Source organism: Pogona vitticeps, chromosome 5 (genome assembly GCF_051106095.1).
Source record: "Pogona vitticeps strain Pit_001003342236 chromosome 5, PviZW2.1, whole genome shotgun sequence".
NCBI classification, from domain to species: Eukaryota; Metazoa; Chordata; class Lepidosauria; order Squamata; family Agamidae; genus Pogona; species Pogona vitticeps.
The window spans coordinates 128,180,178-128,204,575 of NC_135787.1; the positions used below are offsets into that span (position 1 = coordinate 128,180,178).

Genomic DNA, 24,398 nt, shown 5'->3' on the forward strand with positions numbered 1-24,398 from the left:
TTTACTTATGGTCCACTGGACAAAATCCTATTGCCATTTCGCAAAAGGTATACGTTTTCAAGAGGAACTTTTGAAAATCGCAGACTCTCTATAGACTTTGCTTGCTGCATGCTCAGTCACGTGACTCAGTGTGCAACGGATGATGTCTACAGAGATTTCTTAATTTCTGGCAGTTCACCTCAAGTTATGCCTTTTGCATAACTCTGCAACAGGATTTCAGCCGTTGTGTTCAAGAATGCTTCTAGACATATCTCTCCTTAAGCTCTTTATCTTCCTTAACTACATACAGAGCACAGCTCAAAGAAGGGCATTGTAAACCTTATTCCTATCCTTATTTTTTCCCATCCTTCATTTTTTCAGTTGTGCTATGGTGGAAAATGCTCAGCATTATGTTTTTCCCCAAAACCCTTCTGGATACCTTCTCCCTCCACCCAAAGCATCCTTGAATGGCAAGGACTTCAGATCTTCTCAACTAGGTTAATGATTGACAACCTTGGCCGGGGTGCTACAACTTGAGATACTGATAGCCACAAGCAACTAGCTATATAGATACACACCACTTTGCCCAAGGACTGGATGATGTAGCTGCCAAGGGCATCATGTGTCAAAGGTTACCGTTTTTTTCCGTTTACAAGACAATCCAAAGTAGACGAACACCCTTTTTCTATCCCCAAATTAGAAAAAGCAGGGATCAAAGGGCTCCCTTTTTGCTAAGCCCCATGCCTTGGCAAAAGGCAAGGAAGCAGCTGTCAAAGTGACTGCCGCTTTTCCTCGCCTTTTGAGAAGGAGGCTAGCAAAAAAAAAAAAAAAAAAAAAGGCAAGGGCGCACTGAGTTTAACAAAAAAGGAAGGGGAGCCATTGCTGCCTTTCCTTTGCTAACAAGGCTGGAACAGGCGCCCCAGCGTGCGCCTCCTGCTGCCTCCACCGCAGGAGGGGACAAGGCAGCGGTGATCGATTGGGCAGGCGGGGGGAGGCAGCAGCCGGCGGCACCAGAGCGCTTGTGAATGCTCCTTTGCCTATGCCTCCTGCTGTCTCCACCCCTAGGACGGAGGGGACAAAGCAGAGACTAAGCTGAGCCCCTCAGTATACCAGATTCAATAATGCCATAATGAGGCTTTGTTACCTTCCAAAATATGTGTTAGGGTTATACTTTTATGAGATCAACTACTGTGCATACTTTTGGTTTTTCAACAATGGCTGATCCCTCATTTGAACAAATAAAATTCAGTTGCTCAACTGTTGTTTGGTTGGTTAGTTTTTCTAAGATGGACATAGCAGAAAATCTTTTTTAAAATCCTTTATATAGTTGAAATTAATTTAATATACATCTTTGCTTCTGCTTTGATTGAAATGAAAAACCACTTTTCTTCTGTATGTTAAAAGAATATTCTCCTTTTCTTTAGCCAGCATTTTTCCAAACTGCTTAAACAGATGTGACCAGAAATTGCTGTCTCCAAAATGTGCTGAAGGGTCAAATATTTCACCACAACTGAGAATGAATTTCAGTCTACCAAAGTCTGCTATATTTATAAAACTACCAGGTTTTGCATTTGAAAATGCAGCTCTTTTTACTTGAATACAGATCTCTTCATTAAAATTTTAGGATGACATGGTTATTTTTTTTGTGATTTCAGACGCTCTTTAGAGGTTTAAAGGCAAGCACCTGCTCTTTTGAAATGGGCCCAGATGTCAATAGACAGTCAATGAAGTTCCTTTAACCCTAATAATATGTGATCCATATGAAAAGTTCTAGTCAATACTCTTGTCGCTGTATTTTGTAACTGAAGCTTTCAGATTATTTTCAAAAGCCATCTACATAAAATGAATTACTCATTGCCAAAGGAACAGAGTAGACAAAAAATTTGGGGTGGGGGATGGAACTTAACACAACTTAAATCTGTAGCTAAAGAAAGAAAGGGATGATAATAGCTTTCCTCTATGTGCCTAAACCATGTCCTGTCCTCAGAATTCATGTAAAATGCAGAACTTCCGTTGCCATGGGGTGCTGCTAATCTATAAAACTGTTTAAATTCTAAAAACTCTTTATCAGAAACAGTTCATTTCTAAAACTGTTTCTGGAGGGTTTCTGAAATCTGTAGTAGAGGTTTTGACGTCACATTATGGACATTGTCATTGGGTATATGTGTGTGCAGAATAGGAACCTTCTAATGACCAATAAAAACCTGCAGCTGATTATGTTACCAGCTTGCACAGGTATAAATTTAAACAAGAGGATGTAGACCTGTAAGTTTAGGTGTACTTAACCAGGAACAAATTATTTTGTACATAGTGGTACTTGATCATAGGATGAGAGTGTAAATCAAGTATCATACATGAGGAAAGATGGATAGGGCAAGGTACATGGAGAAACAGGAAACTCATAGGACAGTTTATAATGATTGAATTCCAGTACAAATCTCTTTTTCTATTATGAAATTATCTCCCTGCCTTTTAGCCTGCATTAATGTTACACTTAGCATTACAATTAGTCATCATGATGTGTAGAAAATAACAATATAAAACACTTTATGGTGCCTGAGTGAAGCTATCTGATATAGCCACAGCTTTTTCAGACCAAGACATATTTTTACTGGTCTCCTGGGAAGAAATATCAAGCCTGGTTTATTTTTTTTAAAAAGCTCAGGTGCTATGCTCATTTGTTCAGCTGTTCCCCTGTCAGATTTGGCAATAATGACCCACAGTTGCTTTATTGAAATGTTTCATGTGAGAAAGAGTGTTTATTGGCATTTAAAATTAAACTCACAAGAGTTATTTTGCTGATATTTTAGCAAGTGTATCCAAAGACACATCTCTTCACAAAGCAGTGAGATACCTCAGTGTTCACAAAAAGGAGCATGGATATACAATTTTCCTGCAAGCCCTCAGAGACTAAGATACATATTTTAAGCCAATGGTGGAGAACATTTGGACATCTGCATATATTTTGAAGTTCAACTCCAAAAAACCCAGCTAGCACAGCCAATGGTAAGGGATCCTGACAATTAAAAAGATGATAGAAGTATATACGGCAAGTAACATGTGGTGTGGATAAAGCAATGAGAACATTTTCTCCCTCTCTTCTCATACTAGAACATGATTATCTGCTAAAGCTGAATGGTGGGAAACTCAGGACAACTACAAAGCATATAAATTCATTGTCACAAGAGTTTTATATGACATCGCTGTAAACCTGGCCACTCATGACCTCTCCCAGCTAACACCAGTTCTCACTGGTTCAGAATGGAATTTGTTTGATGCTTCCAGTGGCACAGTGGGGCTAGGTGCATCCACCCACTATCTCTCTCCTCAGTCCCTTCTTCTCACTTCCAGCTTTTTGTTACACAAACATTAGCCTCTTCATGCTGATTGGAGCAAAGCAGGTAGTGGATCATGCATATTGTATTTCATGGGCCACCTTCTCCACAAGCCTTGAAAGCACTGGTGCAAAATCCAGAAAGATCTCAAGTGAATCTAGGACAATTTCAGTTGAGAACAAAAAAAGTCCTGTTTAAAGTTTATTTCTTACATTAGATTAAGTCAGTGGTGGGATTCAGCCGGTTCGCACTGGATCTATAGATCCGGTAGCTAATTTACTAGCAGTTCTGCAGAACCGTTTGTTGGCCTGGTGAATTCCACCACTGACCCACTGATACAACCTGGGCTCCTGTGAGAAAGAGAAGGGAACTCCATTGCCTCCCCGCCCTGCTAATGGCGCCAGTGGTTGGGGAGGGGAAGGGTTGTTCGGGGAGGGAATCTGTACTCTTCCCGCCCCCAAAACACACAGGCAGTCCAGTCTGTGTGGGGTTCCTGAAGAGCATCAGCCCCGACAAAGCCCTGACTCCCCTCCTCCGTTGCCGGCAGCAGCACATCTCTGAGCTCCACCTCTCCAAGTGCCTAAGGAGGCTTCCTCCCGCCTCCCTTCCTCCCCCGCTCCCCCTCCCTCCCTGAAATCAGATGCCTTGCTCTCCCACACACATGCTCTTAGCGGCACACTCGCCTCACCAGCAGTGCCAGGAGCAGACATATGGGCCAAGATGGATGGAGCATGTGCCCGTGCACAGCCCTGCCAGTGGGTGGGTTGTGCCTTTCTCCGTGTGATCAGACCAGCATGTATTTCTGCCACCTCCGTGGCGCAGGCCCCATTCATCACTTTGCAGTTCAGTTTCTGAGATGACCTGTCTCTGCTGACAATCGCTCGCCGTCCTTCCCCTACCCAGTGAATCATGGCTGCTTTCGTACTGCACAAGACGTTAGGTCATGATCTCCCCACACTCCATCTCTTCTCCTTTCCTTACACCACCCACCACTGTTTTGCTGTAAAGCTCCCTTGCCCTCCTGGGGCAACGCATTATTGGAGATTTTCTGGCTCCGTACTTCATGTCTGCGAGGAAGCGATTTGATTCCCAGACCTCTCGCTCTGCTGTACCCTTCCTTTCACTTCCTGATTTTGCTTTCCTGGCTGTGTATTGAACTTGGGAGCTGTGGGATCATTAGTTTTGTGAAGGGATGAGTGCACACGTGTGTGTTTGTGTTGCGGATGAGTCTGTGCAGTCAATGGGAGTGCAAGGAATGTACTATCAATTCAAGCTTGAAATAATGCAAGCTTGAATTGACTCAACAGAGGGAGTGTTATCACAGTAATCTTCAGACAAGACTGGTCAACCTAGGCTTGCACACTTAGTGGCAGAGCACAAGTTTTGCATAGGTGAGGCCATATAGTTAATCCTTAGTATCCTCCAAGGTAGGCTTCAGCAGTATGTGGATCGAGAACTCCCAGTAGTACAAGCTGGATTTCGAAGGGGCAGAGGAACTAGAGACCAAATTGCTAACATGTGCTGGATTATGGAGAAAGCCAGAGAGTTCCAGAAAAACATCTACTTCTGCTTCATTGTCTAAGCAAAAGCCTTTGACTATGTGGAGCACAGCAAACTATGGCAAGTCCTTAAAGAAATGGGAGTGCCTGAACACCTTATCTATCTCCTGAGAAACTTATATGTGGGACAGGAAGCAACAGTTAGAACTGGATATGGAACAATTGATTGGTTCAAAATTGGGAAAGGAGTAAGACAAGGCTGTATATTGTCCCCCTCCTTTTTTAACTTATATGCAGAATACATCATGCGAAAGTCCGGACTGGTGGAATCCCAAGCTGGAATTAAAATTGCTGGAAGAAATATCAACAACCTCCGATATGCAGATGATACCACTCTGATGGCAGAAAGTGAGGAGGAATTAAGGAACCTGTGCCAGATAAGCCGTTTGGGAGTTGCAGCCCAAGAACATGTGGAGTCCAAAGTTTGTTAACATTGTCTTCATCAATGCATGGCTGCACTGAGATCAGATCCAAGGCCTTTAAGAGAAGCTGCCAAGCACACAACCTGATACCTTCTAGATGTATTAGCCTAAAAATCTCATGAACTCCAGGCAGCGACCTCTGGCTACAGTTGCTTTGTGTCCTATCTGACAGAATCCCTAACTGGTGATCCCGCTGTCTGAATTCTATGAGGGTTAGAGTCCAAAGTATTTGGATGGTTTAGAAGCACTATATGACTATGCTCAGGATTAATGGATTGTGGACATTTAAAAGCAAGTTGTAGCCAATTTGATGATAGTAATACATTACAATTTCTCACTTTTTGGAGCCAAATTACTGGAATATTGAAGAAGTAATAGTTCCATGGAAAGCAGCTGAAAGAGCAATTGCATGTACAGTGGTGCCTCGCTTAACGAGCGCTTCGTTTAATGATGAATTCGCTTAGCGATGGCTTTTTTGGAGCGATCTTGCGCTCCGTTTAACGATGTTCCCTATAGGCAAAGTTTGCATAGCGATGTATGGAACCATGCTTCGCATAGCGATGACAGTTTGGGTCCCCGTTTCACTTAACGATGGTTTTGACAGCCTCATTTTGGCTGTTTTTTATACGTTTAAAAATGTTTTTAAAATGTTTAGAATACTTGAAATCATAAGTGCACTTAATAAACCCTTTGTTAAACTAATTTGACTTTGTTCCGACTTTTTAAATTTGTTTTAATTTTTTCCCCCATTGAGATGCATTGGAACGGATTATCCGGTTTTCAATGCATTTCTATGGGAAACAGTGTTTTGCTTAGCGATGTTTTCCATAGTGATGAATTTTTTGGAACCAATTAAAATCGTTAAGCGAGGCACCACTGTATTTAATAAATTTTTCAATTACCAAATTGATATTAATATCAAGATTTTGTGGGAAATGTTTTAAAAAACTACCAGAACTATTCAATTCCTGAAGGTGTTCAAAGAGCTAAAAATATTGTCAGAACAATTGCTGTTAGTTCAGCAGAAGCAGAAAGGGGTTTTTCAAAGATGAACATTATTTTTTCTGAAAAGTCGCCTAACCAGAGTACAGGTTGCTGTCCTCTGAAGATGCCGACCACAGAGACTGGCGAAACGTCAGGAAGAACAATCTTCAGAAAACGGCCAAAGAACCCGAAAAACCCAGAACCATTAGTCGCCTAACTGTTTCCAATATAACATAATGATTATCAGTCTAATCAGCCTACTTCTAAAGGAATGGAATCCTACTCCTACAGTGCAAAGATGGTTAAGGGTAAATCACACAGCTGATGATACTTGGATAAAAGCAAAGAAACTTGCAAGTGAGGACGCCAATCAAACAGCAATACTGAAATATCTTCAATAACTGTTTGTCAGGTATTTTATATTATAAATCTTCCTTTAAACATAATCTAGTTGTCTGTACCTCTTTTACTGTTCTTATTGCAGTATTTAATGCGTGAATTATTAAAATACCTCTCGGTATATCTTTTGGTATAGTTAAAATGGTCATTAGGACATAGAACCTGTTGTTAATTTATTTGAATCCCACCACTGGATGCACCTCAATACAGTATTCGCTGAAAAACATGGATCATAGCAAACACTATACATACTGTGTTTCCCCCAAAATAAGACCAGTTCTTGTATTAATTTTTGCTCCAAAAATGTATTAGGGCTTATTTTCAGGGGATGTGTTATTTTTTTTTTCCTTGTATAAGCATATACATTTATTTAAATACCTGTACATTCATGTCATCTTCTGGTTGCTGCACAATAGTGGAGGGTGGGGTTTCACTTAACTGGGCTTATTTTGGGGATAGGGCTTATATTAGGAGCATCCTGAAAAATCCTACTAGGGCTTATTTTCAGGTCAGGTCTTGTTTTCAGGGGAAACAGAGTAGCATGGTCTCTGGCTAACTTTAGTGGCCAGTTCTGGTAATTTTATTGTTAGGAAAACATATTTGTTGGATTTTTCTTTTAATATTTTCAGACTCTGGATAAATGAATCAGCGGATAGTCATACCCCCCCCCCCCCAGAACACCAATTCAGAGGATTCAAGTGCAACTGCTGATTCATGCTTTATCGCAGTGGACAGCCTAGGGTCTCCCCAGTGCTATCATGAAGAGGGGCATACGCCCCTGGGAGCGCCCTGAGGTCCCACGTGTGGGTCTGGTGTAAAGACGGGAGCTGGGAGAAAGCAAAAGCCAGCTGAGGGATGACGTAAGAACTCCACGGTCAGGATGGGAATCGGGAAAATACGTCAGGATCACGACCTGGAGAACTCAGCTGGGGTCTCGAAAAGCCCACAGGAGCTCCACAAACTGGCTACCTCATTCTTCTCATAGCAAAACCCGTCGAACAAGGGAGGGCCAACCGTCAACGCGGTCCTTCAAGATCTCATCCAAACCCCTCCCTGCCCCCAGCCTATTCTTTCTGCCTCTTCCCCATTGAGCCAACCCTGCTCTCTCCCAGACAGCAACTCCGGCTCTCCTGTCTCTTGCAGAGCCCGGGCTTTCGGGGGGAAGTTGAAGGGAACCTCGGGGGGACCCTGCTTCTTCTATCTTTTCCCACACCTTCTCCCCCCGGGCCCCAGCTGTCCCGAGTCTCTTCCAGCAAATCTTTTCCAAAAATTCCCCGCTGGATGCTGTGAGGAAAGCTAACCCACTGAGTTTCTCCTCCCTGCTTTTCTCCCTCCCGCCTTTCAAAGGTTTTCCCCGTCCAGGCGGCGATTGCCCGTTGCTGGGCGCGCGCCCGGACCGCGAGGAGGTTCCACGTCAACGGCCCACCGCCCCTCGGAACTCCCACGGCGGGCGTGGCGCGAGTTATGGGGCTCCCCGCTAGCTCCTCACACCGCTCCTTTTGATCCGCAGCGGCTGTATCGCTTTCGAAGTTCGTTTCGGCCGGTGACTTCACTCGCTATTCTAGGTGAAAAGCAAATAAAAATAAAATAACAAAGACAGAGACGTGGTGGCACATTAAAGACTGTTTTATTTTAATGTGAGCTTTCGTGGGCAAGTCCGCCTCCTCAGAAATATGGGAAGGATATGTATATATTATATCTACAGTTGCATTTTTATCTACAGCAGCTATTCTAGGCACTGTTCCCTGGGAATAAGCCTTCTTTGAAGGCAGTTGAGAAACTTGGTTCACCAAAAATATATATAGATAAGGACCCAACATTCTTCAGGTCGGTTATACTACGTCTCGAACAACCTTCAACATGCTGTAGCAAAAAAGCAACCTGGAAAACCGCCTTCCCGTATCTAGCCACTTGAAAGAAGAAAAACCCATATATGTATTCTCGAAACCTATATACTTATACTACTAGGAACAACTTTCCCGCCAAAAGAAAACAAACAAAGGCCCACACTGCTCAGAGCCCAATGAACTTCAAACAGTAAAAGGCGCATGCGTAAAATACGAGGGTTTTTTTCATTTCCGGGTTGCGCAACCATTGAGGATCATAGAGAGGACGTCATAGATGGAGCCTTCGCTTTTTTCAATGCTGGAAAGAGTTGGCCGATTGCGCGATCGAGTCTTTGACGCTGCCTTCCACTAAACTCTGACCTGATGGGAATACTATTATTATTTAAATCCTGGTTGTGAAACAGCAGGTATGCCTCTTGAAGTGCTGAGAGGATCCCCCAGGGTTTTAAAACATTCATTACCAAGCAACCTGCAAAAAGTCGATTTCGAGCATTTGCAGCTGGGGCGTGACTTTGCCAACACATATTTTCAGGTAAAACTTTAAAAAATCGCCTTTAAAAGAAATGAGAAATTTTGCATATTCTCCCATGTACCTTCAAAACGTACAGGGACTGAAATACGGAACTAACGAACGAGCAAAGTAATAATCTGTTGCAGAAGAGTCAAGCAGCTCAGATGATCACCTTTATTTTTATCACTCCGGCTTCCTAGCATTGACTATCTTCACGGGTTATGCTGAAATGGGTTTATGTCTGAACTGATTAAGACTGCGGTTCTGTATTGAGAGTCTGTATAGTGTAGTGGATAGAGTGTTACTCTGGAATTCAGGAAACGTGGGTACAAATTCTTGCTAAGCTATGGAAACTGGGGAAGGTAGTGGCATACGATTTTTTATACTCACATGCCTTGAAAACCCGACTAGAGCTACAGTAACTCAGAAGAGAATTACCTGTGTGATGGCACATCCCAATCCCGAACCAGCCTTATTTCAAGATGATTGAGTACAGGGCTAGAGTTAAATTTAAAGTCTTGAACATGCATACTGAGTATTAGGAAGTTCTGTTGAATATAGTGGAGAAATGAATACAGAATTGCAATCTTAAAGCACTTTGAATACCTGTGTAGTTCTAGTTGTGAATTGTTTTTGTATTCTGTTTGGCCCATTGTGTTTCTTGTGGCTTACAAGTATGAACTCCATACTGACATATTGCATTCTGTAAAAGTTAACATCCTAATTTGCTTTATAATCTTCCATTCCTAAATGTGGGAAGATTCCTCATTCCCAGTTTTCGGTGGGAGGACCATATATAGATACAGGAGCACAGGCTTGGAATTGGGGTGTGCAGAAACATACCAAATTTCTCTGTACCTGAAAACAGGATATATAAAGTGCGCCCTGTGCACTTCAAAAGACCTACTACATCTTCAGGTCTGTGATATTACATGTGGGTTTCCAGTCTCTTTTTAAAAATCCCACTAATGTGGAGGCACAAGTGGTTATAATGTGTGAGGCTACACATTGCCATAATTGTGTGACCTATCTGATCAAACTATGTAAGAGTTGTTATATCATACACATGCTCAGTTCTAAGTACAGTACTATAATTATACAGTATTTCAGTTAAGTTTGGTAGACAGAATGTGAGATAACACAGTGGAGAAAAACACAGATGGATCAGCTGGGAAGTCTGGCTTTCCTAGGTTGCTTTGCTTCATCCAACCACAAAGAGAATGGAGGAAGTCAGCCTTGTTTGCAGCTTTTTAACCATTTGAATCCTCTCTTCCCAGTCCTTATTGCCTTGGTATGCTTTCATCTTTCCTTCTAGTTTAGTTCTTTCCTTCCTTCCTTCAGTTTATTGTTCTAACCCTAGGGCAGCTAAAACAACAAGCCAAAGGAATGAATTTTTAAAAAGAGCAAGAAATTTGCAGACCAACAGGTAGAAATGTTAAGGTACAGTAGTTTTACTTTAACCATGCTTCCTGGAAATCTGGACTCCCTCCTCTTTCCAATTCCTCATCTTGTTTTTTCCCTTTGGGTGGCCAGCTACTACAACCAGAAAAGAAAGAAGCAGAATTGGAAGGGAAGATTAAAACAGACTAAGGCACAACAGTTTGAGAGAAGGAGATTCAAATGAACACCTGTGTAGTTTTAGTTGTCCTGTACTGCCCTGCTGTTGTAGGAGACTGGAATGGCTTTAAATACAACAGTGGAAACCCCTCCACATTGACTCAAGTAGTCATACTGACTGAACTGATGCAGATGCATTTGATTCCAAGAATGTAGAAGCCCCAGTAGCCAGAGAAAATACTGTGAAGAGGGTGTGTGAGAACTTGGGTCTGATTTGCATTGACTTTTACATTGTGTAACCAGTAGAAGATAATGTGAATCAGTCCATCCCAGTCCCCGAGCATTTCCCACATTATTTGTCAAGGTAGTAACACCTAAACAGCCACACAGGGTTTTGCCTTTGCCCGTTAATGCTCCCAAATGACTGATGCAACAGCTACAAAGCACTGTGTAACAGTACAATGACTTCAGTCTGCCCTCCATAGTGCCTCAGTTGTTGGAGTATCCAGAATAGATCTTCAGCTTTTGGGGGAGGTCCAACTGTTTCTTTTCTTATCTTTTGCCCCCCTCCCCCAAGTCTACTATATTATTTTCGGTTTCCAATTTCATCTTTTCTCAGCTCAAATAGCTGATTTATTTTAACCCTATGGATTCCAAGTAGGATATGAAAGATTGATTGTGTCATTACTCGGGGGGGGGGGGGGTTCCAGCAATGGCTCCTTGCTCCACTTTGTAGTTAACCTGGTTACCCTTATTCAATCCATTTTGCATATTTGTTCAGAAACAGAGCTAGTAGCTAATTAAATGCATGTGAAGTAGAAATAAGAAGCCATCATTTTTTGGTCCTTGATTTCCTTTCTGAAGACGAAGTGGTCTTAATAGTTGCAGCCTCACCTTGTTTCCTTGCAAATTTTTAGCTTTAGTAATATGGGGGGGAAAGAATCCTATTGGCTTTATCAATCTTATTTATCTACATTGTTGAAGATATTTTGAACATTTTTTAATTGCTTGAGTCCTTAATAAGCTAGAAAACATATTGATGGCTGGGGAGTTTTTTATTTACCCCGTTTTCCCAAAAATAAGACCCAGCCTGAAAATAAAACCTAGTATGATTTTTCAGGATGCTCGTAATATAAGCCCTACCCCAAAAATAAGCTCCTGTTAAGTGAAACCCTCCCCTCCACCATTGTGCAGCAACCAGAAGAAGATGACATGACTGTATTTGAATAAGCGTAGATGGTTGTATCTGAAAAAAGTAAAATGTCCCCTGAAAATAAGCCCTACTGCTTTTTTTGGAGCAAAAATTAATATAAAATCCTGTCTTATTTTCAGGAAAACACGGTAGGATGTAAACCTGAACAGCATTGTGATAAAAAAAATTTCCAGTCTGGTGACTGAATGAAATTGTTTTTTCTTTTTAAGGAATCAATTTATTTGCTAGATTTATGAGCAACTGCCTTTTTTTAACTGGGGGGACCACACTGCAATGTAATTTTTCTTTTTATTTACTCAATTTAAAACTGGTTCTGTTTCAAACATTTTTTCTGTTGCCTAGTGGTTCCAGATCAAGGAATACATACTCTGCTGTTCCGTCTGTGCCCAAGAGAATATTTTTAGCTTGAGTGCTTGGTTCTACACTATATTAGGGCTGACATATAAACTTTTAAAATATACAAATTGGGACACTTGAGACCAATCTTTCATGACATGTTTATTTCTATTTGATGTTGATGAACTTAATTTTAAAGGCTTTTCGTTGCTAATGGCACTTGGGGATAAGCAAAATTGTAATTTTGTTTGTTATGAAAACAGGCGCTACAGAGAAAGCATGTATTTCAGTTTTCATTAGTTTTTCAGTTATGTGTACATGTGCACAAGCATGCATAGCATAAAATCAAACATTATTTGTTTCTTGTCTTTAATGATCAGTTGTGCCAAGAACTACAGAGGAAAAAATAAGGGTGACAGGACAGTTTATCATACCAAAAAATTTTTTGGTCTACTGCAGTTGGGCTTAACAAATTGAATTTTTTACATGCTGAGAATAAAAATGGCAACAAAGGAGTGCAGCTAGTGCTCTCACACGTACGTGTTCATGTTAATCCTTTTGTGAATCCCTGGATAGGACTACTGTCACTTTGCCTAACATTGACCATATCCCATTTCACTTAGTGGTTCAACGCTACTCTCTCCTAAGTGATCTGGATGGTTCTTCCCATGCCCTACCAGATGCCTTCAATTCTCAGTCTGTTGTTTCTATTGATATTGTCAGCTCTATTTGCTATTTATCACCTCTGGGAGGTGAAGAGAGATAGGTAAAGACATCCCTTTGGCTGTAGCAGTTACGGAAAATTATGTGATTGTCTCCTTCCACCTTTCATGTGTGTGACCAGCAGAAACAGCACCTTAATCTCCAAATGCACATTTTCTTTTCCTACTGCTCCCAAAGTTCCCAGTTACAGTTTTCAAAAGGTAAATAAGATGTCTGCAGAAAGCAAAAGATGTTTCAGTAAAATTTTGCAATCCTATATAGGAGTGCTCAAAAGTAACTTTCATAGAGCTCAGACTAGCTTGTCCCAGGTGAGTGGTTATAGCATGGGTTCCCAATCTGGAGGTCGTGATCCCCAAGGAAACATGGGTACAAATTCTTGCTAAGCTATGGAAACTCACTGGGCAATGGTAGTGGCATACCATTTCCTATACTCACATGCCTTGAAAACCCTACTAGAGCTATAGTAACTAAGAAAAGAATCAGTGTGTTTTCTGGGGGAAGTTATTTTAGACTGTGACAGTAGAAAGATCCCAGCCCGTGGTCATGGCAGGCAGCAAAGGCTCTCTCAGAATTAGTTCCCGCCAGAGAAGGAGGATTTGGCGACAGCTTGGCAAAGCATCACAAGAAGTGACCAGGCAAGACTTTGCTGTCGCTTGTTGTGCATGCCAGAGACTGAGCTCTGTCCTGGTACCTGTAAGAGAAGGAGCTGCCTGGCAGGGCCAGGTAGTTGCTTCAGGGCCTTTCCAGTTGTGACTACAAGGAGGTAGGCAGGAATGAGGATTGTTGCTCTATGTTAGGAGTGCCATAGTGGTGATATTTCTCATTGTGGCTTCCATAGGTTCCCTCTGAAATATATTTAGCTTTTGCATTTCTGTGGCTTGTCATGCTGAACTTTCTGGGAGTGACTGGATGACTGCTGTTGGAGGCAGAGGGTGCTGGAGTCACCAGACCTTTCCTGGTCTATCAAGATACAGTAATTGGCGTACATTTAAAAGAGAGAGGATCGAAGTCAAGTTTATACTAAAATAAAAACCTACAAAGTTGTTTCTTCGAAGAGTTATCACTATGGGGAAGCAGCATGATACTGTGGGCTGAACTGGGAGTTTCAAGTCCTTCTTCTAGGCATCCTTCAGTCTCAAGAGATTATGGTAACGTGCTCTGTATGGAGGACTTGGAACAGCGTCTAGTGTGGCTGAGAAGGCCAATTCGAGAGTGACAATCCCTTCCACACTGAAGACAAATACAGTCTGTCTCCTGTCCAGTTCCCTGATTTTGGTGCTTTCGTGACTGCTTCTTTGCCTCAGCTTGCTGGACAAGTGTCTCTTCACATTGGGAGAGGCCGTGGTGCAACGCCTGCCTCCAGGCTGAACGCTCAGATGTCAGGGTTTCCCATCTGTTGAGGTCCATTCCTAAAGCCTTCAGATCCCGCTTGCAGATATCCTTGTATTGCAGCTGTGGTCTCCCTCTGGGGCGAATTCCCTGCACTAATTCTCCATACAGGAGATCTTTTGGAATCTGACTATCAGCCATTCTCACCACATGCCCAAGCCAACGTAGACATTCGAGTCCTACTGGTCATGAAATATACTGCTAGAATTTTTTTGAAGGCATAACTGTGTTGCTATATGGAAGGATATCAGGTAAAACAAAATGAATAAGATACAAAAATGTTGTGGTACCTTAAAGACTAACAAATTATATTTTGAAAAAAAATTATTTTAATGTCATGTCTTTACCCCATCAAAATGCTTTTTTATGCAAATGCAGTGGGTGGGGTGTCATGGGTTATTTGTTATTTATAAAGAGTGGCTGTGACACAAAAAAGGTTGGGAGCACTGGAATATAGGATTGCAGCCAGAGGACGACTCAACAACGGGAACACTCGCCATCCTGAACACCAGTTTGAAAGTCAGATGTTCTCTTACCCTCCTTTTAAAAAGATTCTTATTACTCTGTTTTCCTGAAAATAAGACCTAACCTGAAAATAAGTCCTAGTAGGATTTTTCAGGATGTTCGTAATATAAGCCCTACCCCCAAAATAAGCCCTAGTTAAGTGAATCCCCGCCCTCCACCATTGTGCAGCAGCCTGAAGATGAAATGACTGTATTTGAATAAATGTAGATTGTTGTACCTGAAAAAAATTAAACATCCCCTGAAAATCAGCCCTAATGTGTTTTTTGGAGCAAAAGTTAATATAAGACCCTGTCTTATTTTCGGGGAAACAGGGTATTTGCCTTGTTGAGTTGTTCAGGTACAGAAATGTAAACTACTGACGATTGCTATTCATAAAATAGATGCGTTGTGGAGGCACAGAGGGGGAAATCCAGTTTAAGTTTATAAAGAGTGCTTCAATAATCTGTTTATATATAGAAAAGAGAATGCTTTATCTTATGGTGTCACTGTAAAATATAAATTCAATATGCCATTTCATTGTGATGGATAATTTCCTTAGAGAAAACGTGCCCTATAGCATGGAGAAATTTAACCCTATTGCTTGAAGAAAAAAATATGACAAGCAAACCAGGCGATTATGAAAGACTGATGCACAACTATCAGTGGAAAAAACCTAGCTGTTGTTAATTTGACAGGAGCATGTTTTGGGGCATCTGGTAATATTCAAAGGATTGCTCTGGAGGATCTGCATCTTCTTTCTTAAAAGCAGATTTTATCATAGTGGCTGCTTGGCATCTTTGTTCTTGCTGATATAGTATAGTGCAGAGTTTCAGAATAGTAAAAAACAAAACAAAACCAAAACAAAACCACTGTTCTGGCGCAGCAGGCGAATGCCAGAAGAGAATTGGCAAGTTGCAATTGAGGTGGTTTAGCACAGTGGTTCTTAACGTGGGTGATAATGCCCCCCAGGGGGCGATTTCATTTTTAGGGGGGTGGTAGAACGAAAAGGGGCGGCTTGGGGGCGCTGGAGCAGAAGGGGGGCGGTAGGTGGGCGCTGGAGCAAGCCAAACCTGTGAAGATGGCTGCAGCCTTTTTACAGTGTGCATGAATATATATTTTCCTCCAATTTTAATTAAGTTTCAGACTTTTTGTCTTGAAATTTTTAGTTCCTGCATTTGTTTTTATGCCCTTTTTATATTTCTTTTTGCGTCTTAAAATTCACTTGCAACTAAATCATTAAATGTTACTTTTTGGGGGGCATTTCATTTTCTTGGAATTTAATTTTGTTTTCAGGTGTCATTGGATTTAAGTGTCTTAAATAAATAAATAAATAAATAAATAAATAAATAAATAAATAAATAAGATATCACCGCGGGGAGGGGGGGGCGATGATAACTTCCTCAATGGCTCAAGGGGGCGTTTCTTTCAAAAAGGTTAAGAACCACTGGTTTAGCACACAAGATTGTTAGTATACAGTGGTGCCTCGCTTAACGAGTGCCCCGTATAACGAAAAAATCGCATAACGATGGCTTCGTTGCCATCGCTTTTGCGATCGCACAACGATCTTGCCTATGGGGAAAAATCGCTTTGCGATTTTTCCCCATAGGCACCATTTTCCCCCAGCTGAGCGGCGGGAGCTTTGAAGCCCCGCTGCTCAGCTGGGGGAAAATGTCGGCAGTGGGCTGTGGCCTCGGAAGGACCCCGAAGCCACCGTCCCCTGCCGACAATTCCCTTCCGAGCTCCGGGGACAGGCTGGGGGGTGGACCGGGGAGCTTGAAGCCTCTCCGCGCCGCCTACCCCCGCTGTTCCCGGACTTCTGGAAGTCCGAGAACGGCCTGGGTAAGCAGCGCGGGTAGGCTTCAAGCTTCCCGATCCACCCTCCAGCCTGTCCCCGCCGCTTAAAGCCTCCTTGCGCCGCCTATCCAGCCCGTTCTCGGACACCTAGGTGTCCGAGAACGGGCTGGGTAGGCGGCGGGGAAGGCTACCGGCATCGGGGACAGGCTGGGGGGTGCACCGGGGAGCTTGAAGCCTCTCCGCGCCGCCTACCCCCGCCGTTCCCGGACTTCTGGAAGTCCGGGAACGGCGGGGGTAAGCAGCGCGGGAAGGCTTCAAGCTTCCCGATCCACCCTCCAGCCTGTCCCCGCCGCTTAAAGCCTCCTTGCGCCGCCTATCCAGCCCGTTCTCGGACACCTAGGTGTCCGAGAACGGGCTGGGTAGGCGGCGGGGAAGGCTACCGGCATCGGGGACAGGCTGGGGGGTGCACCGGGGAGCTTGAAGCCTCTCCGCGCCGCCTACCCCCGCCGTTCCCGGACTTCTGGAAGTCCGGGAACGGCGGGGGTAAGCAGCGCGGGAAGGCTTCAAGCTTCCCGATCCACCCTCCAGCCTGTCCCCGCCGCTTAAAGCCTCCTTGCGCCGCCTATCCAGCCCGTTCTCGGACACCTAGGTGTCCGAGAACGGGCTGGGTAGGCGGCGGGGAAGGCTACCGGCATCGGGGACAGGCTGGGGGGTGCACCGGGGAGCTTGAAGCCTCTCCGCGCCGCCTACCCCCACCGGGAACGAGGAGGCTTTAAGCGGCGGGGACAGGCTGGAGGGTGGATCGGGAAGCTTGAAGCCTCCCAGCGCTGCTTACCCCCGCCGTTCCCGGACTTCCAGAAGTCCGGGAACGGCGGGGGTAGGCGGCGCGGAGAGGCTTCAAGCTCCCCGGTGCACCCCCCAGCCTGTCCCCGATGCCGGTAGCCTTCCCCGCCGCCTACCCAGCCCGTCCTCGGACACCTAGGTGTCCGAGAACGGGCTGGGTAGGCGGCGCAAGGAGGCTTTAAGCGGCGGGGACAGGCTGGAGGGTGGATCGGGAAGCTTGAAGCCTTCCCGCGCTGCTTACCCCCGCCGTTCCCGGACTTCCAGAAGTCCGGGAACGGCGGGGGTAGGCGGCGCGGAGAGGCTTCAAGCTCCCCGGTGCACCCCCCAGCCTGTCCCCGATGCCGGTAGCCTTCCCCGCCGCCTACCCAGCCCGTCCTCGGACACCTAGGTGTCCGAGAACGGGCTGGGTAGGCGGCGCAAGGAGGCTTTAAGCGGCGGGGACAGGCTGGAGGGTGGATCGGGAAGCTTGAAGCCTTCCCGCGCTGCTTACCCCCGCCGTTCCCGGACTTCCAGAAGTCCGGGAACGGCGGGGGTAGGCGGCGCGGAGAGGCTTCAAGCTCCCCGGTGCACCCCCCAGCCTGTCCCCGATGCCGGTAGCCTTCCCCGCCGCCTACCCAGCCCGTCCTCGGACACCTAGGTGTCCGAGAACGGGCTGGGTAGGCGGCGCAAGGAGGCTTTAAGCGGCGGGGACAGGCTGGAGGGTGGATCGGGAAGCTTGAAGCCTTCCCGCGCTGCTTACCCCCGCCGTTCCCGGACTTCCAGAAGTCCGGGAACGGCGGGGGTAGGCGGCGCGGAGAGGCTTCAAGCTCCCCGGTGCACCCCCCAGCCTGTCCCCGATGCCGGTAGCCTTCCCCGCCGCCTACCCAGCCCGTCCTCGGACACCTAGGTGTCCGAGAACGGGCTGGGTAGGCGGCGCAAGGAGGCTTTAAGCGGCGGGGACAGGCTGGAGGGTGGATCGGGAAGCTTGAAGCCTTCCCGCGCTGCTTACCCCCGCCGTTCCCGGACTTCCAGAAGTCCGGGAACGGCGGGGGTAGGCGGCGCGGAGAGGCTTCAAGCTCCCCGGTGCACCCCCCAGCCTGTCCCCGATGCCGGTAGCCTTCCCCGCCGCCTACCCAGCCCGTCCTCGGACACCTAGGTGTCCGAGAACGGGCTGGGTAGGCGGCGCAAGGAGGCTTTAAGCGGCGGGGACAGGCTGGAGGGTGGATCGGGAAGCTTGAAGCCTTCCCGCGCTGCTTACCCCCGCCGTTCCCGGACTTCCAGAAGTCCGGGAACGGCGGGGGTAGGCGGCGCGGAGAGGCTTCAAGCTCCCCGGTGCACCCCCCAGCCTGTCCCCGATGCCGGTAGCCTTCCCCGCCGCCTACCCAGCCCGTCCTCGGACACCTAGGTGTCCGAGAACGGGCTGGGTAGGCGGCGCAAGGAGGCTTTAAGCGGCGGGGACAGGCTGGAGGGTGGATCGGGAAGCTTGAAGCCTTCCCGCGCTGCTTACCCCCGCCGTTCCCGGACTTCCAGAAGTCCGGGAACGGCGGGGGTAGGCGGCGCGGAGAGGCTTCAAGCTCCCCGGTGCACCCCCCAGCCTGTCCCCGATGCCGGTAGCCTTCCCCGCCGCCTACCCAGCCCGTTCTCGGACACCTAGGTGTCCGAGAACGGGCTGGGTAGGCGGCGCAAGGAGGCTTTAAGCGGCGGGGACAGGCTGGAGGGTGGATCGGGAAGCTTGAAGCCTCCCAGCGCTGCTTACCCAGGTCGTTCCCGGACTTCCAGAAGTCCGGGAACGGCGGGGGTAGGCGGCACGGAGAGGCTTCAAGCTCCCCGATCCACCCCCCAGCCTGTCCCCGCCGCTTAAAGGGTAACCGCAGCGGCTACCCCAGCCATGGCCGGACTCTAGGGAGTCCAGCCATGGCTGAGGTAGCCACCATGGGTCAGATCCAAGCCGCGGGGGGAGGGAAAAAACCGGATGATCCGTTCCAGTTGGAACGGATTAACCGGTTTTCAATGCATTTCTATGGGAAATGGTGCTTCCCATAACGATGTTTTCACATAACGTTTTTTTTTCTGGAACCAATTAACATCGTTATGCGAGGCACCACTGTACTTGATCTCTCCTACTATGCATAACGTTTATATTTTTCTAATACTTCTTGCTGCCTCAGCTTGAGTGGGACAAATAGCATGCTAAACAATAAGGAGAGGAAGGAGAATCATCAACATATGCAGGAGTCTAAATTATTTCTTTATTTCAAACATCTCTGTGTTGCTAAAGCCGTCCTAAAGTGGGACATAGAAATAGTCTGCAGTTCCAGTCCTTCCATTACATTCCCCAGCCCAGCCATTCAGATGAAACCACTTTTTAAGAAATGGTAGCAATTTAAGAAGTTGAAAACTCAGTGCAGTGTATTAAGTAAGGTAAAGGTAAAGGTTCCCCTTGACAATTTGTCCAGTCGTGTCCGACTCTAGGCAGCGGTGCTCATCTCCGTTTCCAACCCATAGAGCTAGCGTTTGTCCGAAGACAATCTTCCATGGTCACGTGGCCAGCGCGACTAGACACGGAACACCATTACCTTCCCACCATGGTGGTACCTATATATCTATTCGCATTTTGCATGCTTTCGATATTAAGTATTAATAATTAAGTACGAGGATATTAAAACAAAATATAATGCCACCTCCAGAAAGGTCCTATGTTTCTTTCTCCATTGATAGATCTTGGCAATGGGTCTGCAGTCCAAACCACAAAACCGGTTGTATGGTTTAGCCTGGTTCTTATAGGTGTGGGAAGTTCTTTGAATAACCTGGACCCAAAATGTGCAGGGAGTCTGTAGTATGACATTAAATGTCTTTAGTAGCATTTTAAAGCAGGGATGGAAACAAAGAAGTAGTTAATGCAACTATTACAATATTGAGTTATACATCTCCAGAACCTCCTGTTCCAGCAAGCATCCATGGGCTGTATTCAGCATCAGTGAAAGTTCTCAGGTTCATACAGCCCTCCCAGTGTGCCATCTGGGCCTTCTAACACTCTCATGCTGGGGGGAGGCAGGATGGATTTTGGCATAATTATGGCTGGTTGTGCCCTAGAAGCCTCCAAGGAGATTAGCTCTTTAAAGACTACAGTGGGGTCTCTACTTAAGAACTTAATCCGTATTGGAAGGTGGTTCTCAAGTTGAAAAGTTCTTATGTTGAATCTGCATTTCCCATAGGAATGCATTGAAAACCATTTAATCCGTATCTGCTCTTTTCCGTCCATAGAAACTACTGTACCTGTCTCCTTGCCTGCTTTCAACTTGAATAGTCTTTGTTTCTGGCATGATGGTTGTGACGAACACGGGTTCGAAAACACACGTGTACGCTTGGACAGAGAGCAATCAGGAGTTTGCACATGCTAAAATGAGCTGAAAGAGTCCAATTCAGCCAGCCATGCTACAACACTCCTTCTCACAAGTCTGCCCACATAAGAACACCCTGGTACTCTCAGATATTATTGTGAAAAGGTCAAGTGGGCTTTGTAGTCCTTAGACTTAACTTGCACCACTGACAGGACTCTAAGTAAGCTAGGCCGAGGCAGCACTCTCAGATGACCCTATGACAAGTGTACTGTTCAGGAAACCAAATGAGTTTTATAATCTTTATTTTATTAAAGAAAAAGCATGTTACTAAGCCAAATTAAACCAAAACAAATAATCTAGCATTGTGCTGTTTAGTTACACAGATGTAGTGAGGCAAAGAAAACATAAAAAATAGAAAAGTATTCAAAAACCCAAAAAGCCATTAAGATGAATAAAAACAATTCCAGTCCAGGAAATCATTAGTAAACAAGATAATCCAAGTAGGTTATGAAAAGGATATAGTCCTCAGTGATCCTATAGAATAAAAACCCCTAAACAAAAGTAAAAATCCATTATATGTCCCATAGTCCTTAGAAAAGAAAAATCCAGTAAATATACCATAGTCCTTACAAAATTACAAGAGCATAGTCCATATGGAGTATTCCAAGAAAAGAAGTCCATAAAGAATATTCCATAGAACAGTCCATAGAAAATAGTCCATGCATAGTCCTTAAGTAAAATCCCATAAGTCCAAAAGTAATCCAGCAAAGCATAGAAACCAGTCCATGTAGGTAGGCCACCAAACTCTCTCTCTAGACATCAGGGTAAGTCCCATATGGCTGAAGTACAGGTCACGAAACACTGAAAGGTCGGTCTTGGAAAGACAAAGTCCATAGGTAAAAAGTTCCTTTTTCAAGAGTAACTGGCAAGGGCCTAATGCACCTTCCCACGATGTCATCCAATCAGAGTTCGTTACTAGGCAAACAGTCCTGTTACATCACATGAATTCTTTCTCATACACACCAGATGTTATTTGGGTTACGGTGGTGTCTCAAAGAGTCACAACAATTTCCAATTATCTAATCACACAGAGTCCTTCTCAGGCCTTCAGAATAACATGCTCTCTGCTCGCCTAGAAAACAACTTGTCAGCATAGCACAGATATTATATACAAAGAAACAAAATGGAACCTCTCTGGCTCACTTCATAATTACCAAACCCATATGCCTTTAAAAGATTTTAACTTAAAAACCCATCTCATCACAAGCCCCCTGAAGATTAACAAAATTCCTAAACAATTTAAGTTTTAATTTTGATAACTGAATAAGATGAGATGTCATAATGAAGCATTAACAAAATAGAGAAAGATATTAACTTGAACATAAAGTAATACATTTCAAATATGATTCTAAAATAGCAAAACAATTGATACATGAGAACTATTATAATTACAGTTATAGTATTTACCATACATGAGAGAAAATTGCGTTAGACACTTCTACTAGTCTGAAAAACAGAAGAATAAACAAGTTAGTATACTTAATGAAATACATCACTCTGCATATGCTCAGATAATACTCTAGTCATCAAACAGTAACATAGTGAAACCAAGGTTAACATCTTAATAACTTGTTAAACCAATATACTGATATGAAGTAATAATAGTGAAAACACTCTATGTATGCTCAGGAACATAGTCATACAGAAGAACAAGAAAATTAAACATCAGAGCTTTATCAATTCTAGCCATTTTCTCCCCTTGCATCTGCACTAAACACTCGAGATAAGCAGTGGGGAATTAACACGTCCTTTCCTGGTGGACGTTCAACATCAAAATCATATGTTTGCAATCTGAAATACCACTGCATTAATCTTGGGCTTTGATGTCTCTGCTTCTCTAAGAATGACAAAGCATTTTGGTCTGCTTGAATTGGATCAGGGCTGTAAAGTACAAGGTTGCCTACATAGCCAATCACATAATATAAATCACCACAGAATTCATCAACCAATTTCTGAAAAGTAACATAGGTATTTTCCATTCCAGGTGCTAGTTTTCTGAGTTGGTAAATTCCCTGAGGGCAAGTAAATGATGTCTCAGGGCGATGTTCCTCTTTAATTAAAATCTGGTAAAGCCTTTCAACAGTTCCAGACACTAAATTGCCCTTAGACCCTTCTAGATCTATAGGAACAGAAACAGCAGTAAATCCTTCATTGACTGTAATAAAAAGTTTCACCACATCAGTTTCTCCCGGTGAATTCGAGAAGACGTTTTGGGGTTTAGCTAACACAGGCTCCAATATCTGTCCTGGGCCAAATTGATCAATGCCTTCACCCCTGGATCCCTGTATTGCTGAATTAGCTGTGCTATCAGGTTTGGTCACAAGAGGCCGCTGTTGCAACAAAGTTCCCTCGGGAGTACTCTGCATAGCCTCAGAAACAGTATCAGCATTCTCACCACTTCCTTGGAAAATAGGCTGTTGAAAATAAGTATTGTCCCAAACCTCTGCTTTTCTTTCTGAAGATCTTTCTGAGAAGATTAACTGTGGTACTGGGCCAAAGGTTTCAGATATGATTTCAGTCTCTGGAGAAACATCAGTACTTTGTAATCCCAAAAAGTTAGCGCTTCCCCCATCATTGGTTGTGTTATAAACAGTCTCACAATGTGAAAGACCATGCTGCAAAACTGCTCCACCATCACCTTCTATGGCACTGGGCAAAGACTCTGAGAAGACCTTCACCCCTCCAGCTTCCTCAGCTGACTTTTCCGGTACCTTGAGTAGGCCACCCCCTTGGTATTTTTCTTTACTTCCGAACTGCCATGAATTACATGGGGTCTCTGCCAACCTAACAGGGTCTGCTTTCGCTGTTCCCTCTGGGCTAAGAGAAGGGGGGTTGTTTGAGATCTGACATGCATCAAGATCTGCTGACACAAGTCCTGTTGCTTCTAAGCTCTCAGTCCCAGCAATTGCTTTATTACTTTGGAAAATCCCTTGCTCTCCTTCTTCTAGCAAACTCATAGTCTCCTCCCGAATTATTTCAGAACTTCTCACCTGTCCTGTGCTCTGAAAAGGAGCTGAAGATGGTTCTGAGCTGAATTCCAATGCACTGCCATTCTCTGGAGCACTGCAGTTTTCCCTTGGGTCGGCCGATGTTATTCCCCGGCAAACTTTCTCCTGCATTCCTCTCTCTGCGCGCGGCTCCAGGGCCTGTAAATCCTCTGTTTGGACGGACGATGAATCGCTGTCTTCTCTGGAATGCTCCTTAGCATTCCACTGGGCCTCGTTAACTCTTTCCACACAGGAACCCTGTTGAACTTGGAAAAACCTTTGCATCAAGCCAGGTTCTGTGCTAAGAAAACGTTTTAAAAGGATGTTTTCCTGATAAAGCTCACGTATCAGGAAATCTCTTTCCCTAATTTTCTGCTTGGCTTCCTCGAAAAATCCTGAAGCCATTTCTAAGAGTAAATCCACGGTTTTAGACTGATTTTGCTCCTCCATTCCTGCTGGCACTCTAGCCTAGGCTAGGTCAGCGATAAAGCCAAACAAAACTCTAATAATAGAAAGGAAAATTTAAAAATCTCCTCTGCACTTCTGACCAACTGCTGTCCCTGTGACCCTAAGGTCTGTGAGAAGACAGACAGCTACCAAACCAAAATACTGAAAAATCCAAAAGGAAGAGAAAAG

At 44.7% G+C, this 24,398-nt stretch overlaps 1 protein-coding gene across 3 annotated transcripts in view; it reads left to right on the forward strand.

The window, feature by feature from the left end:
• The first annotated feature begins 8,757 nt into the window (after positions 1–8,757).
• The window catches only part of POT1 (protection of telomeres 1), a 119,233-nt gene continuing 103,592 nt past the window's right edge, over positions 8,758–24,398 (forward strand). The window contains exon 1 of one of the 3 annotated variants that reach the window (XM_078376742.1): positions 8,758–9,057. In XM_078376742.1, coding sequence (XP_078232868.1) covers positions 8,935–9,057 — 123 coding nt within the window. In that variant the 5' untranslated portion in view covers positions 8,758–8,934. The remainder of the gene's footprint in view (positions 9,058–24,398) is intronic. The other 2 variants (XM_020797242.3, XM_078376743.1) reach the window with 2 other exon arrangements.